General features: G+C 36.3%; 1 protein-coding gene across 2 annotated transcripts; it reads left to right on the top strand.

Moving 5' to 3' along the window:
• The first annotated feature begins 28 nt into the window (after nt 1-28).
• Nucleotides 29-15,709, top strand: LOC117342286 (ankyrin repeat domain-containing protein 42-like). Of its 2 annotated transcripts, XM_033904382.1 has the most exons (13): nt 29-122; nt 2,139-2,296; nt 3,220-3,327; nt 3,798-3,917; nt 4,342-4,477; nt 4,982-5,182; nt 5,595-5,720; nt 6,013-6,162; nt 7,183-7,296; nt 8,151-8,277; nt 9,047-9,182; nt 10,362-10,412; nt 13,310-15,709. In XM_033904382.1, the coding sequence occupies exons 1-13, from the start codon at nt 116-118 to the stop codon at nt 13,451-13,453; spliced, it is 1,578 nt and encodes a 525-aa protein (XP_033760273.1). In that variant the 5' UTR covers nt 29-115; the 3' UTR covers nt 13,454-15,709. The 2 variants fall into 2 exon arrangements, with proteins under 2 accessions (XP_033760273.1, XP_033760274.1); XM_033904383.1 differs by lacking the exon at nt 10,362-10,412.
• Nucleotides 15,710-16,649: the final 940 nt, after the last annotated feature.

The raw sequence follows: 16,649 nt of genomic DNA, 5'->3' as shown, positions 1-16,649 counted from the left end.
TTGTGCTTTCAATTTATTTTTAATTCAATTTTAACTAATGACGCTTCACGAAGATGAGTTGGTGCGGTCCTACAAATTAGTGTAAACAAATTTAGAAGCAGTGTTGGCAACCAAGATGCCAGGTGAGTAAAAACAATTATGTTTGTTAAGACTATTTGCTATGATTTAATAATAACTTGATATAGTCTGTTTTTGGTATCTTGTATTCCTCAAAACTCAAATTTTGTTACATTGTGAATGTAACTCGATGTTTTATTATCAATCTGTATGCAATATTTATTTGGTCATTGGTGTCCATGTTTTTATTCACGTGCTATATTCAATCTCTCGATATCGTGTTAAATTTCTGTATGTGATTGTATGTTTTATTTATCAATATTGTTATGGTGACGCTAGATTGTTTTAAAACATTGCATTCAATTTCTACTGATGTAAATCCACTTGTACCAAAACGTACGTGTAGTCTGTGCAATTGACCGGATTTAAATCGTTAATTTCATATTAAATTAGGCATATATTTTGGTATTGAATGTTAATAAACGTGTTTATTCGCATATATATTATAACTACGCAGAGTGAAAGCATATTGATGAACAATGAGTTAAGTAAAAGCATATTTTGTGTGATTGGAATTGGTGATAGGGGAGGTAACTCTTGACATAATTAACTGTAGAAATGAAGAGTAATGAAAAATATCCTACCCGAAGTAGTCTGTGGGTCAGGAAGGTCACCCCACACTCTAGATCTACTTCAGCTTGCTGGGCACACACTCTTGTCCACATGCAGCTATGACCTTACACTCCTGTCTGCAGTAGTCTGCACATGTGATTCAGGCAGGTCACCACAAACCCCAGTCTGAGTAAGTCTGTGGGTCAGACAAATCACCTCACACTCCTGTCAGCAGTAACTAGTCTGTATGTCAGGCAAGGCTCATCACACCCCTGTCTGCAGTAGTCTGTGGGTCAGGTCGGTCACCTCACACCTCTGTCTGCAGTAGTCTGTGGGTCAGGTCGGTCACCTCACACCCGTCTGCAGTAGTCTGTCACGAGGTCAGGTCGATCACCTCACACCCCTGTCTGCAGTAGTCTGTCACGAGGTCAGGTCGGTCACCTCACACCCCTGTCTGCAGGAGTCTGTCACGAGGTCAGGTCGGTCACCTCACACCCCTGTCTGCAGTAGTCTGTCACGAGGTCAGGTCGATCACCTCACACCCCTGTCTGCAGTAGTCTGTCACGAGGTCAGGTCGATCACCTCACACTCCTGTCTGCAGTAGTCTGTCACGAGGTCAGGTTGGTCACCTCACACCCCTGTCTGCAGTAGTCTGTGGGTCAGGTCGGTCACCTCACACCCCTGTCTGCAGTAGTCTGTCACGAGGTCAGGTCGGTCACCTCACACCCCTGTCTGCAGTAGTCTGTGGGTCAGGTCGGTCACCTCACACCCGTCTGCAGTAGTCTGTCACGAGGTCAGGTCGGTCACCTCACACCCCTGTCTGCAGTAGTCTGTGGGTCAGGTCGGTCACCTCACACCCCTGTCTGCAGTAGTCTGTCACAAGGTCAGGTCGGTCACCTCACACTCCTGTCTGCAGTAGTCTGTCACAAGGTCAGGTCGGTCACCTAGCTCACACCCCTGTCCGCAGTAGTCTGTGGGTCAGGCCGGTCACCTCACACCCCTGTCCGCAGTAGTCTGTCACAAGGTCAGGTCGGTCACCTCACACTACAAGCAGAAGTCCATCCATTAGGAATTTGAATCATTAGCACTTTATTGTTTTTAAAAGTGTATGGCTTTAAGCTCAATTAGTTCAAGTTCAGAAAAGCCAGGTTTGATTCCAAGTCAGTGTCTGGTATTGAATTTGGACTTGTTGGTTTAAGTTAATTTGTTCATTAAATTTCCCAAATCCATTACATCTCAAATGATCATCATATCATTTTATGGCTCCACACAATACCTTATATCCACTGGAGCATACAAAGAAATATTACCTGATGAAAAAATGTTCATCCCACCAAATATAATGTCATGTGGTCCGTGGGGTACAAGAAATGGTATTCTTGTTGTCTGACATTTCATTATTTAAATTATTATTCCATTTTGATTGATAAAACATATTTGGCTGATAATTTAAAAACTTTCTACTTCAGGCACAAGGAAAGGTTACGCTACTATACATGATGCTGTCAAGCATGGGGACGTCATGGAGATGGAGTCTATGGTCAAGAATGGTGCCAGTATAAATGAGGTCGAAGAAAAGGATAAATTCACCCCTCTTCACGCTGCTTGTAACAGTGGTGCTCTCGAGGTAAGGCATCCTCCATTACCACTTTGTCTTAAATTAATTAAAATAAGAAAAATGGATTTTTTTACTTTTTATATTAAGATTCTTCTGGTACCTTGTAATTTTTGTTTTGATTTTAACATTAGGACATAACTAAAACAGCATGTCAGTAAAAAAAAAAGAATTTTTTAATTAAATTTTGTAATTGTGTTAGTCTGTATAAGTGTCCTGACTGGTAACGTGGTATGGCCTTGCAATTACAACTTGACTGTTTCCTAGTATAAGTTTACAAAATCATCCTTGTTATATGGGATAATGCCAATGACGACCTGTGTAGACTCTGAACTGAATTATCTCCCCTGTATAGACTTTACAAAGGTTGTAATGACACTGTCTGGATGTTGAGAAATCGACAACAGAAAGTTTTCAAGAAAATGAAATGCTTCCCTTCTTAAGTGTCAAGGATAGCTCTTTAATATGGAATCGTTTTGTTCCCAGCCTAATTGCATTGGGAATTTTTCAAATTTTCCTGAAACTGAATTATCTCCCTTCAATTATGTCATCACTTACAAGTAGATCATTTTCACACATTTCAGGAAACTGATGTATCCGCTAAATCTATAGTGTTGTTTAAGTCATGCTTTGGTGCATGTCACAGATGTTAGTTTGTTGACAGTAAAGATCTTTAATTTGCTGCAGTATTGAAATATCTCCCTTCCATTGTATCTTCCCTTGCTGTTATTGCACTTTACATTGCCGAACCGATGTTGTATTGATATCTCGAAGTAATTACAAAACTGAGTTATCTCCCTTTTTAGTGTCTACACTGGCTGTTGTGTTGATATCTGGAAGTTATTATAAAACTTAATTATCTCCCTTTTTAGTGTCTACACTGGCTGTGTTGATATCTCAAAGTTATTATAAAACTGAATTATCTCCCTTTTTAGTGTCTACACTGGCTGTTATGGCACGGTGCCGATGCCACTGTAGTGACACCCAAAGGCTGGAGCCCGGCACACATAGCCTCAATACGGGGACAGGATGCTTGTATGCAGGTAAACAACTCATAAAGTCTGACTTTTTACACAAGTTATTATAATTGAGTATTAACCAGTTATACAGCACTGTGTCCAAATTTGAAAATTACCAGCTTATCTTTTTCCTTAGTTAAAACGATATCTAAATTGTATGTGCAAAAAGACGCTCCGCTGTAATCCTGATAATCCAGCTTTTCTAAAGCCTACATGTATATAGACCTACTAGTAAAATATGGCTTTAAGTGGAATACACAGAATGTAAAAATGACAAAAAATATTAGTTTGTTTGATTGCAGTACAAGTATATAAATTGTATTCCTTGAACCAATGTTGAGTTTGTCAGGGTACACTTCTGTGAGGTACATCTGTTAAAGTTTTGGATGGGTCCTGATTCTTTCCTAGTTCAGTTGTGATTTTCCTTACTATGGTTTCACAAGGCTAGTGAAATCAATGTGGTATAAATGTAACTGTTTTTGTTTGTTGTCCAGGCCCTTGTAAACAATGGTGTGAGCATGTCAACAAAGGACGCACGAGACAGTACACCAGCCCATCTGAGTGCCTCTCATGGGAACTCCTTTACCCTCAACACCATTCTCAGATCCGGTGTGGTGAGTACAGAAATGTTATCAGATAAATTGAGTTCAGAAAATATCATTTCTTAAAATTTATATATATCACACCTTTCCCCTCTATTTCCCTTTCTCCCCCCTCTCATCCGCCCTTATGCCCTTCCTCACTTTCCATCTCTTCCTTCCTTCTATTCATCCATCTCTTCCTTCCTTCCATCCATCCATCCATCAATCTCTTCCATCCATTCCTTCCTTCCTTCCTTCCTTCCTTCCTTCCTTCCTTCCTTCCTTCCTTCCTTCCTTCCTTCCTTCCTTCCTTCCTTCAAGAAGAAACAAACAACCAATAATTAACTGGATTAATGGTGGACAAATTCAAGATTGCCAACTAAATTTTAAACCTGTTACAGTCATGATTAACAATAAAATTTACTAATGATGAAAAAATGATTGATGTTTTCCTCAGGACGTTGGATCTACAGATACAAATGGCTGGACCCCGATACACTCAGCTTGTTACCATGGACGTCTAGGGTGTCTCCAGTTGTTGTGTAAATGGGGAGGTAGTCCTGAGGAGACTGACGATACAGGAAATACACCAGGTAGGCTAGGTTAAAGAACATTTGTTACCCGTTACTTACTGAACAGACCCTTTTTTGTGCTTTCCCTAAATTCCTTTATGGCAGTTATAACATTCACTATTGTTCAAAGTTGTGATTGCTTTCTGGTGTAAGCCTTATAAAGACATGATTGTTTTCTTATGTAAGCCTTATAAAGATAGTTGTATGAAACAAATATTACATTTTGTTGCCTTGTGCAGTTAGCAACCTTGAACAAAAGTCCTGGAATTAAACCAGAAGGCCAGTTTTAATGTAATGAATTAACAACAAAATGGATGCCAACTTTATTTTAAAAAGTTGTAAAGTTGAAGTGATGAAGAAAATGATTGTCCTTTTAATGAAATGTGAATTGTGATTGTTGTCAGATGAATTTAGTGCCCTCCCCCCACTCACCCATTGAAATAAAAAAAATCTTCATAGAATTTCAAACAGAAATAAAAAGTTCTATCATTTATCAGTACATGTATATGTGATGTTTGTTATCAGCACATTTAGCAGCATCAGAAGGACACCTACCTTGTCTAAAATACCTAGTCAGTTCTGGGGTGAGTCCCATGCATGTCCTCGGGGCAAGAAACGATCAAGGCGAGACACCAAAGGACCTTGCTCAACAATTCTACAAAGAATACATCGTCGAGTACATCAACGGCATAGAGTGGGAAAGAGACCACCCTGACGAAGCAGAAAGTATGTCAATCAGATACTGAAGTTATTTTTCATGTGATGTGCTTAGTGATGGGGCCAATTATCTAATTATAAGATGAAAATTAATTGGAAAATGAAATGCAAACAATTAGTAATGGCCAAAATTAAAAAGACAATTATATAACCAATCAAAGTTTGGAAAAAAGAAAACAGGACACTTTCTGATTTTTGGTTGATAATATGTTGGGCACTTTGCAGACATCCAACTCTTTATATCTGGGAAGGAGACTCCAGATTTATTACTTTATTCATACATTTATTTATTAGATAAACTCTTCTATTGTTCACTGTCATAGAAGTCCTATTGAAATTACTGTTATTATTTTCTCAATAGGATGCATGTAAATGGTCCTTTCTGAGGTTCGAACTTCAATGAATCTGTAAACTTTTTCAGATCTCTCCTTCCCGGCTCATGTGGCAGCTTACGGTGGAGAACTCGACCATTTACGCATGCTGGTGGAAAACGGTGTCGTCAATATTAACGAAAGAGATGATAAAGGATCGACACCTGCTCACAAAGGTATGTGTCATACTGTTTATTGTTATTTATCTTTTGTCTTTATGGTTTGGTTAAAAATTTACATTTTTTTTTCAAAATATAGATTCTGTTTAATTTTGTCAATAGCTTAAAACTTCCTTCTAGACTTTAAGTGGCCAAATGAAAATATGATAAGAAAAACGTTGAAAGTGTTTGTTAATTAAGACCTGCTTATCAGAATCAATACATTGTGTTTTCTTATGACTTTGTCTTTTTTATGATACTTAACTATAACAACCTTATTTTGTGACTTATTATTTCTGCTTGGGTACAGCTGCTGGGAATGGACATCTCCACATCCTTCAATGGCTGATTGAGATGGGCGCAAACATGACCATTACAAACCAGGCAGGCGAGGCACCCAGAGATGTAGCAAGACGATTCTCACAGCTCGCTTGTGTCAAGTTACTAGGAGGAGATCCAGGTAAGTAAGTGGGAGGAGAGGGGCGAGGTAAATAGATAGAAAGAATGGGAAGACAAGACAATGGGAAAGATAAAGACAGGAGTGGTAGAGAGATAGGTGAGGGAAGTGAGGAATGGGAGGGAAGAAGGAAAAGACGAGAGATAAATAGAAGAATGAAAGGGAGGAGAGAGATGGGAGAGAGGAGAGGTAGGAAAGAAAGGAGGAAGGGAAGAGGGGAAGGGAATATAAGGAAAGGAAGGAAGGGAGGAGAAAGGAAAGATTGGGAAGACAGGAAGGGAAGCCAGTGGAAGGAAGAAAGATAAGGTAGAGGAAGAGAAAGGAAAAGGAAAAGAAAGGAAGACAGAATGGGAAGGGAGGATGGGAAACTAGGAAGGGAAGATAGAAGAGAGGAAGAGAATGTATGGAAGAGAGGAAGGAGAGATAGTGGAAAGGTAGAAGTGTATAAAGATGGGGAAAGGAGAAAGAAAATGTAGGGGATGGAAGAAATGGAAGAAAATGAAAAAGAGGAAATAGGGAAGGAGTAAAGAGGGGAAATGAAGAAAGAGCCAGACTTACAAGTGGGAATTGATGAAGTAAGTTTGGAAAAGAGAAAAGAGGACAAAATGAAATGATAAAGGTATATGGAAAGATATGGTAAAGAAAAAATGGGAATATCACGAGGAGAATGGAAAGATTGACACACCGGAGGAGACAGAAAGGAGGATATGGAGAAAAGGAGAAGTAATGATGGAGAAATATGAGGAGAGGAGGAAAAAGGAAAGTTATTGGGGGAATGAAGGACAACAGAAGGGAAGATACTGATGTGGAGAGGAAGTGACAGATGTGTATGGAGAGGTGGTGAAGTTGGTGGTGGTGGTGGTGGTGGTGGTGGTGGTGGGGGGGGACTATGGGGGAGAATGTAGTTCTATATTTGGAATAAAAGAAATTTACATGAAAGAAAATCTTACATTTTATTTAAAACTTACAAAAATAATTGTGCAGTAAAGTACAATGTAGATGATTTAATGTTTTGACCAACAGAGGAGGAGACGACGATAGTTGTTGGGGAAGATGAAGATGAGGATGATGTTACCGATGGCAACACAGAGGGACGTTCAGTCCTACTTACAGATAAACAACGCAAAGAATCTCGAGGTAAAATATACTGATGCTCTCTAGAAAGGGGGGTACGCAATATCAATGATATTGGAGTCTGTACAACGGGGTGTGCTCAAATTATTGGTCTTGGAGTCTTGAGGTAAAATACAGGTGTTCTCTATATGGGGGTTGGATCAATATTTTTGATCTTGGAGTCTTGATGTGAAATACAGGTGGTCTCAATAAGGGGGTGTGCTCAATATTATTAGTTTTTGGGTCGAGATATTCTCATAACACACATATCTTTACTCTATTGACCGTCATTTTACCAGTGTTTTTTTCTGTCTGCATTTTTGGGTCCAAGTTAAGGCACAATTCACAATTAATTATGTTGTTTATTCTTCCCATTGAAGTCATCAAACTTTCCAAAATCTGGTATTTTTCATGCAAAGGTGAAACAAAGCCGAAATCCCCATTACCCCTAAATTTCAGACTTTTGGTGTCAATTTACCAAAATGTCCAGGATTAAAACACTGGTCACATCTGCATATGTATGCATAGTCATTGGTGTGCATATCAGCTTTTTGTGATAATTTGTGCAAACAAAATAAAAATCACATTTAATCCATAATAATCATCCAATAAAATGTATTTGCATGTGTATGATGAACAAGTATATAATATGTTTATTTTTTTTTGTATTTTAACCATGAATGTGAATTTTTTTGTAAAATATATGTGTTACTGCTGTTTTCGGTTATCCTAAAATTTTTGCCAACCCAAAGCTTAATATAACTTTCAACTTTCCAATCTCGCTGTAAACTTGACTTCTCTGTAAACATGATCTTAAATGTTGACCTTGCTGTATATTTGATCTTGCTGTAAATTTGACCTTCACATGACCTTGACAGGGCGAGCCCGACAAAAGTATGAGGAACTAGAGAGACTACTGGAGGTGGCCAAGAAGAACTACACACAGTTAGGAGGACGACTCCTTGAGGACCGCAAACGTAACCAGGAGATCAGAGACAAGGATAAGTAAGTTGAACTTTGACCTTTACCTGGCCACAAACCGTAACTAAACAAGTTCCCTAAGGCAGTATTTATCCAGCAATAAGCCCATGTTCATAATTTCCAGGTATTAGTCTATCCCTCACTTTAAAACTCTCCATTCGCATTAGGGAAATACCCTAGTAATTATGAAATTTTATCTTATTTTACACCAAAATCAAAATGATCAAAATAAATTCATTCTCTTTTTACCATTCATCATTTGCATAAAATAAATTTCTGGCATTGTAAAGGTTTTTGACATTTACTGTAGAATGGCCTCTGTCTCAAGAACATTACAATTATTTATAAAATTGAGCTTTATGGTTTTGGTCTCTAAGATGTGTCAGATTCTGATTCTTATCATTCTCTGATACTACGTTTCAAACTAGGGGGAGATAATCTAGTATTAGAACTTAGCATTGCAATTCTTAGCTAAAAAATTAGGAGCTGGTGACCAGTATAACATTTGCTGTAATGACTGATTCTCTAGAAGGTGTGTCACATGGTTATATCCAAATGTGGCATTTCAGTGGGATAACACTATAATTTCCAGTTGCCCAATCATTTGTGGACACCTGCCTTCAAATGACCATTTGATATAGGAGACGGATTTACATAAGTTTTGTATAATGTGTGCACTATTGCAATTTACAATAATAAAATAAAGTTTAAACTTAATGACCATTTTATGTTTATACAAATTATAACAAATATCAAAGTCAATCAAATTCACTGTTGCCTTTTCCCATATCAGAACTATCAGTGAGCTGGAGGCCCAGCTGGACTACGAGAGATTGAGGAGAGAAAAGCTTGAGGCTCAACTTGACCAGTACAGGCGGGAAATAGCTGACCTGAAATACCAACTCCAGAGCCGCGACTACAACTCTGGGGTAAGTTAATAAGTATTAGTTATTTCCTGGTAATGGAGGCATGTTGGTCTAGTGGTAGGACTAGGGCTATGTGACCTGAGGGTCGCTATTTCAAGTCCTGGCAAGGACGCTGTGTTGTATTCTTGATCAAGATACCTAACTTGTTGTGATCAAGTAAACTCTTCTGTAAAAGAGTATGTGATAGGGCAGTGAAAAAAATATTTATTGGAAGCTGTTAGCACTGAAATGGCCAATGAGCAAGATATTGGCTTGCTTCTTAAGGCCTAATAACCATGGATAATAATTTGTGAAAGTTATGAAAGTTTGAAATATTTTAACCAGTTTCCCTAAGAAAAGAAAACTGAAATATGGTATTTTACAGGAGATGATTATGTGTTGTTACATTTTCTCCAAATTCATGAAAATATTCGGTATAATTCAATGGAATTACTCTTAAAAAAGATCATTGTAGAAATGAAAACAACAAATTTGGTGCATTCTTTAAAAGCTCCAGTAATATCAAATTAAATGAAAAAAAGACCCAACTTGTGTTTATGAAAAATGATTTTATAACGGTAGTCCTGCTATTTTCGTTAAAGGGATTTTCGGAGAAAGTTTTGATGTGTGATTTGATATATCCGTGTGAACTACGCCACATAGTAAGAACCATTTATGTAGATCCCTTTTACTGAGTTAGATAAGGGTTTGTAAATTTATTTTGTATTTCATAGCTAGTTTTCATCAGAAATGAGATTGTAACATAATATTAGTTTAGGTTGACGTCTTGATATGCACGGGCCACATTATAGACAGCATGTCAGAATACTTGTGGACTACATTTAATAGACAGCATGTTGTTCTACTCAGGGGTCAGATTAGACAGCATGTCATTATACTCAAGGGTCAGAATTAGACAGCATGTCATTATACTCAGGGGTCAGAATAGATATCATGTCATTATAATCAGGGGTCAGATTAGATACATGTAGCATGTCATTATACTCAGGGGTCAGATTAGACATCATGTTGTTATAATCAGGGGTCAGATTATATAGCATGTCATTATACTCAGGGGTCAGATTAGACAGAATTTACTTTTAATTATTTTATACATGTATAGGCATTTTTTAGGGTTTTTCCATTTTGTATTATAAAAAGAAAGATGTATAAATCTTTTTTTTTTTTCAAATTAATTAAAAGGAAAATGTGGCCATCAACATACACGGCTCAAGGACATATGTAGACCATGAGGTGAGAGGTCTAACATTAAACATTCCTCTGTAGACTTATGAGGAATAGAGTTGTCTCCCTTTCCATTCTCCTCAGAAAATAGACTTTCTTTCTCGACTATTTTCAGTGTTTCTTTTAAACAGTATTTCCATGTCTTTAACAGTTTGAAATCTTCCAAATTTGCACATATCTATGGCAGTTGCACAATTCTCATGCTATTAACAAAAATAGGATTGCAATTTGTGATGCTGTCATATCCTGTATCTTGTATATCTCGATCCATCTTCAAATACCTGGTATAAGAAAGGCACAGCAAAAAGGATCACTTGGGTTTTGATTTGGGGGTGGGGTCATTTCACTATAATGGTGTTTTGACCCCAGGGCTGTTTCACCATGATTCGATGATAATCCAGGTCTCCATCAGCTGAACCAAAGAAGCATGCTTCGTCAGTTGAGAGACAGAGACTGTATTTAACGTTATGTACAAGCAATACTGACCTGGTATTTTAACACACTGAAAGTGTCCTGCAGCATATTTACATACATTTATTTTGTGCAAAATTCCAAGTAATTTACTACAATTAAATATTTTATCTAGAAATTATTGACTTATTAAGAACATTATGGGGGAATGTGTCACGAAGATGAGAAAAATTGAATAAACTAGTTAAAGAAGGTCAGTCATTTAAGTGTAGGGTGTTTTAAAAATGTTTTGTCAAGGACATTGGCATGATTAATCAATTAAAATTAAAAAATATGATTTTATGTCAGATAAGGTGATAAATTAATGGCTCAATGAGTTATTGATAAACCTTCTTCATCTATTTCAATATAAAATGCAAATTTCAGATCAAAATTGACAATCTTTTAGAATAAGATAATGAACTATAAAAAGAATATTGAACTTCACATTTTTAATTATGAAACCTAACACAGAGCACAAGAAATACTTGAAAACTACATTTTATGCATATTTATTAAAATTAATTTTATTTTAACTCTTTTTAAAAACTAGGTAAACAAATAATGATCCTTTTTTTTTATAGATTTATATTTTCTTTACTTTGTGATGGAGCTGTTGCTTCATGTATAAGTCTTTGGCCATGTGTTCAATATGTCAATCAACAGTTGAAAACACAACTTAAAAAAAATGTTTCAATAGTATGTAACCAGTTAAAAAGAAAATAGGTTTGATATTTTGATGTTGTCTCACATTGACGCAAAAACATGTTATTTAAATATCTATGACCTTTGTGTCATAAACCAAGAGTCAGAAAAAGTACCATAAATATTACCTAACTTGAAATAATGACAACATCAGCTGTAGTTGGAAATCTGTTTCTTAATAATATGGGTTTTACTCATAAATTCTCCAACACCTTTCCAGGAATTAAAAATCAAGAAAAAATTAAGTTTTTCTTTCACTTCTACTTCCTTTCCTCTATTTTTTCACTTTGTTGTGCTTCGTTTTTTGCTTATATTATGGCACCATTTTCGTTGTTGCACTTTGTGATTCTGCACAATTTATTTGGTAGTTTTAATTAAATTGTTGTATTCTGATCCATTTCAAAATGAGTTGTTATTTCTAATGTAGTAAAGAAAACATCCAATATTTTTTATGGTAGAGTAGACTTTTTTATTCCTTTTTATACCTTTACTATTGTTTTTAGACTAACATGCTTAAAATGATTTTTTTTTCTAAATGTCTTTTCAAAAATGTCAATGCTATTAAATATTTCATTAAGAAAACATCATTCATATTATCAGTTTGTGAAACCAAGATAGTTGTAATCATAAGCATAGTTAAAGTAATGTAATCTCTGTGACCATTGAAAAATATGGATAAAGAGCTTACCTTTCGCTATATTGAGTTGCTATGAAGTTGCTATGACTATATAATTCACTGTTCTTTGTTTGTTTTTCTTTTGATGATTTTAATTTCCTTTAATTATCAAATATATGCAAAATAAGTATGAATTTTGTCACAGAAATCGTGAAACAGACTTGAATTTTCTCTGTGGTTTTTACTTTGAAAATGTCTCAATCTGAAATAGAGCCAATTGGGAAATACAAACTTTTGTAATATAGCTTGTAAATGATGCTCCTGATTAAAAGTGGATATGGTAGGGTATACTGGGCGCAATGTACTGCGTATCAGATCTGACTATATTGAACCACTGATTGACATCAATATTAAGTGTTGGATGACTTCTTTGATGTATAGTGGCGATTTCCAATGAATGAAAATGAATCATAGCTTGCGGTTTGGTTGAACATTTGTCACCCCTGTGTGTGAGAAGCATGTTTGTTGTGTGTGTATGTTGTATCGGTTTGTCTCCTTGTGATAGGTCGCAACTGGTGTCGACTTTATAGTGCTACCTCACTGTATAAGCATCCTGCCGTAGGCACCCAACGAAAAGACACTCCACCAGCTGGTCACATTATACTGGCAACGGGCGAATCAGTCGTCCCACTCCAAATATGTTTGTGGTGAGGTTTGCTCAAACGATGACGTCATCCATGTAGCGTTCTGAGGTCGTGTGTGAAAGTCCGTGACAGTTGTTGCTCTTTTAGTCCCACATCCGCAGGAGGTTTTGTCGAGACTCGTGCCATGAAATATCCTAATCTTGATAACTATATATACGTCTATGAAATTGTTATCTAAGCTTGTGTTTCTTTTCAGAACATGATGAAGGAAAATTGAGTTATAAAAAGAAGACAGCAACCAAAATCTTCATATTTTTTGCCTCGTTTTTGTTACGGAACATGAATCATTTATCTTTTTCAGCGATGTGGTATATTTGTGCCTTCTTTCAAACGAATGAAAGTATTGATAATGCTATCAGATTTGTATCAAAATGTCTATTACTTTGAAAAATGAATTCCAATTTGTAAAATATTTTATTTTATTTTTTCAGTCCAGCGACGCTGACAGCGAGTATATGGCAAGGCAAAGACGGTCAAAGAAAACTTCGAAAGGCAAGAAGAGTCTTGGAGATGATGGGATATTCATAAAGCGGAACGTGTCGGCACCAAAAAGAAGATCTAAAAGAGTAGTGTAAACTAGAATCTCACAAAACACGACGGACAAAGAAAAAACAACATGAACCAATTGCAATTGATGACCATTTAAAAGGCGGATGTACGTAATGAAGTTGTGACCATATGTTCGTACTTTTCCTTTTTTTTGGAGGTCTGAAGTCCAGTATGAATAATCAGTAACTGCAAAGATCCAAGAGAAATTGCAAGAAATGACAGTGACTGACGTTAGATAAGACTTTTTTTACTGTCCTTTAATTGTCACAGAAATAATAGTTTGAATTTTTCGAAGCAAGCAGAAGCAAAAATAATTTGTTGAAATATTCATGACTGACTAATTTTCGTTGGGAATGGACACGAAAACAACTGCTCAAAGAAATTATAGAGCTGCCTTTTACCTCCGGTACTCGGTCACAATTGTAAGATCCACTTTTTTCATTACATTCTTCACACGCAAAATCTTTTGCGTTTGTTTATATAGTCAAGTGAATTTTTATTTTTAGAACGATAGAAAGTAAAATACAGAGCAACGAACAACGTCCTTTATGATTTGACCCACAAAGGTCACCCGCGAAATGTTTGTGATTTAGAAAAGAAGATGGTTATCAGGGCAAAAACAGTGTATTTTTGCCATTTATGTTTATATACATGACATTATGACGTTGTTCTCGAGATTCCAATCCAAATAATTTGAAACAAATACTTGATGCACCTGGTGACCCCTATGTTGCCTTCTGACAGACCGTCTCAAGGCTCACACACGTGGTAGGTAAACCGGTACAGTAATTTATCTGCTATTGTGCTTGAGATCAATAGGCTCATGATTGCCATATGTATAGACAGATCGATGACACCATAGCAATAAGAGAGTATTTAAAGATGAATGTTCGTTTGATGGACGCATCTTGTTGACTTGATTTAAGGTAGAATAAGCTATATTCCCGTCATCCCATTGGCTGTGGGAGAGCGATCCCACATATGCGCCATATAGACGCTGGTATTTTATGAATAGATACATTTTTTTTCATTTGTTGTTGCGAGAAAGATTTTTCTGTGCAAGTGCATTAGGACTGGCATAGACGCAGAGAAAAGGAAAAACTTTTGTGGAGGAAAATGCTTCAATATTATTCCCTAAAATAGCTTATAATATGCCCTTTGTTTGCTTTCATCATCAGGAAGTACATTAACTTAATAGATAATAGCTTATTAGTTGATTATGGATAAAATATAACGAATCGCCATCTTCGAAAGCGTGCGTAAGAAGAGGAAGCCGATTGTCATTTAATATGTCATAATTTGCTATCAAACCAAAAAAAAATTACACTTACACTAGATTGTTTCATTTAAGAACAAATTACATTTGTTTTCATGTACATGTAATCTGTTTTTGTCGTTTTTCATCAATTCTTGTCAATTTCTTTCCACTAACAAGAGATTATATTCTGATGTCTGATTTGAATAATTACGGTAATACAGTTACAATTTCTTGATGGAGTCAATGTTTGCCTTATTGATTAATTCAATATTCATCTATTTTGTAGGTCGTTTTAGAGTTTATTACATCGTAGGAATGCAGAAGTCTGTTATCTGTATCTGAATAAAGATTCTGTAATTGATATTGCGGTCGTTCTTCTACAGACTTGTGTTACAGTTATAATATTCATTTCTAAATCAATAATTCTTTATTTATTTTTAAATGTTCCGTATAAGATTGAAATCTAAACGAAACATATCATTTTATGGGAGTATCGTGTATCTGATTAACTTTGATAGTTGTGCGCAATGCCGTTTGAGGTTTGTTTCCAATTTTGAATATGCATTCTCTGAATCTTCATCACTATTGTTTTATATGTATATATCTATACTACTGCAACCGTGTCATGTCATTGTTAAATAAATATAACAAATACAGTAAAACCTGTTAATTTTCTAAGAATCTCTATCGATGTTAGAAATGAACTAGCATTAGCATATCTACCTACATCGTTAATAACGTATGGATCGATCGACTTGTCATTATGATAAAAAAATCCAGCTTAAATTAAATTACAGACAAAAAAGTTTCAAGAAAATTATTAAATTGATGTCTCCTCAGTTTCCTCAATTATCCCAATAGCAAAATCGCTGCAAGCATACATTTGTAGCAGGTTTAGACAAGTTCATTGTTCATTGAAAATGTATGTAATTTATGTTTATGTAAATGAATGTACATATTAGCATCTCTAATTAAAGAAATGAATCGGCTTAATACATGTAATAAACAAGGATAAAATAATTGTCATCCTCTTTTGTTATTTTTTCCTACGGAAGTCTCAGTTCTGTGGTGTGGATATACATGGTGTAGTGTCAACAACTATTGTCATAGACTGATTCCCTCCCTTAGTTCTTCACTCTCCGCCAGGACGGCGCTCCGCTCACAAAGTAGCGTATGCAATGGAGGTAGCTGAGGAGAGTAACTGTTTACTACCGTCATTGCCATGGTTACCGACTTTATTGCAAAGACTTATCATAGAAATATGCACATGCGTTTATGCGAATTGGAATGGTCAAACTCCTCTTCCAACTTGCACATAAACTTGGCCCCCACATCGCTGCATCCAGGTGCAGGTTGTCATTTAAGTTGATGCTGTATAAAGAATTTGGGGTTATTTTTCGAGACTTATAATTTGGCTCCAGACATTGTACGGTCCAAATTTATCTGCCTTCCATCGCAACACTTAGTATCTTTATCTTTATCTCTTTTTTTCAGTCTTCTCTATTTTGTGTTTTATTGGTGACCTTAACAGAAGCAAAAACCTTCTCAAATGACCTTGACTGATACAAAGGCGTTAAACACAATACATATAGACAGAAGGACACATGTCCTCATATGACCTTGGCGATACGAAGGGCTTTAAAACCAGTATCTACGGACAGGAGGACACATGTCCTCGTATGACCTTGGTGATACGAAGGGGTTAAACCAGATATATATATAGAAAGAGGACATTTCTTCGTATGACCTTGGCTGATACGAAGGGGTTAAAGCCAATATATATATATAGACAGGAGGACATTTCTTCGTATGACCTTGGCTGATACGAAGGGGTGACCCCTATATGTCTATAGACATGGGACTGTTGCTATGACATCGAATCCCCAGCGAAGTGTTTTGATATTAAAACATTAATAATTTTCTCTTATCAATCCTTGATGGCCAAAACAGCTGTACGTACTTAA

Source organism: Pecten maximus, chromosome 14 (assembly GCF_902652985.1).
Source record: "Pecten maximus chromosome 14, xPecMax1.1, whole genome shotgun sequence".
Lineage (NCBI taxonomy): Eukaryota > Metazoa > Mollusca > Bivalvia > Pectinida > Pectinidae > Pecten > Pecten maximus.
Note: the sequence above shows the minus strand (reverse complement) of the source record. Positions and strands in the feature narration are given on the sequence as shown.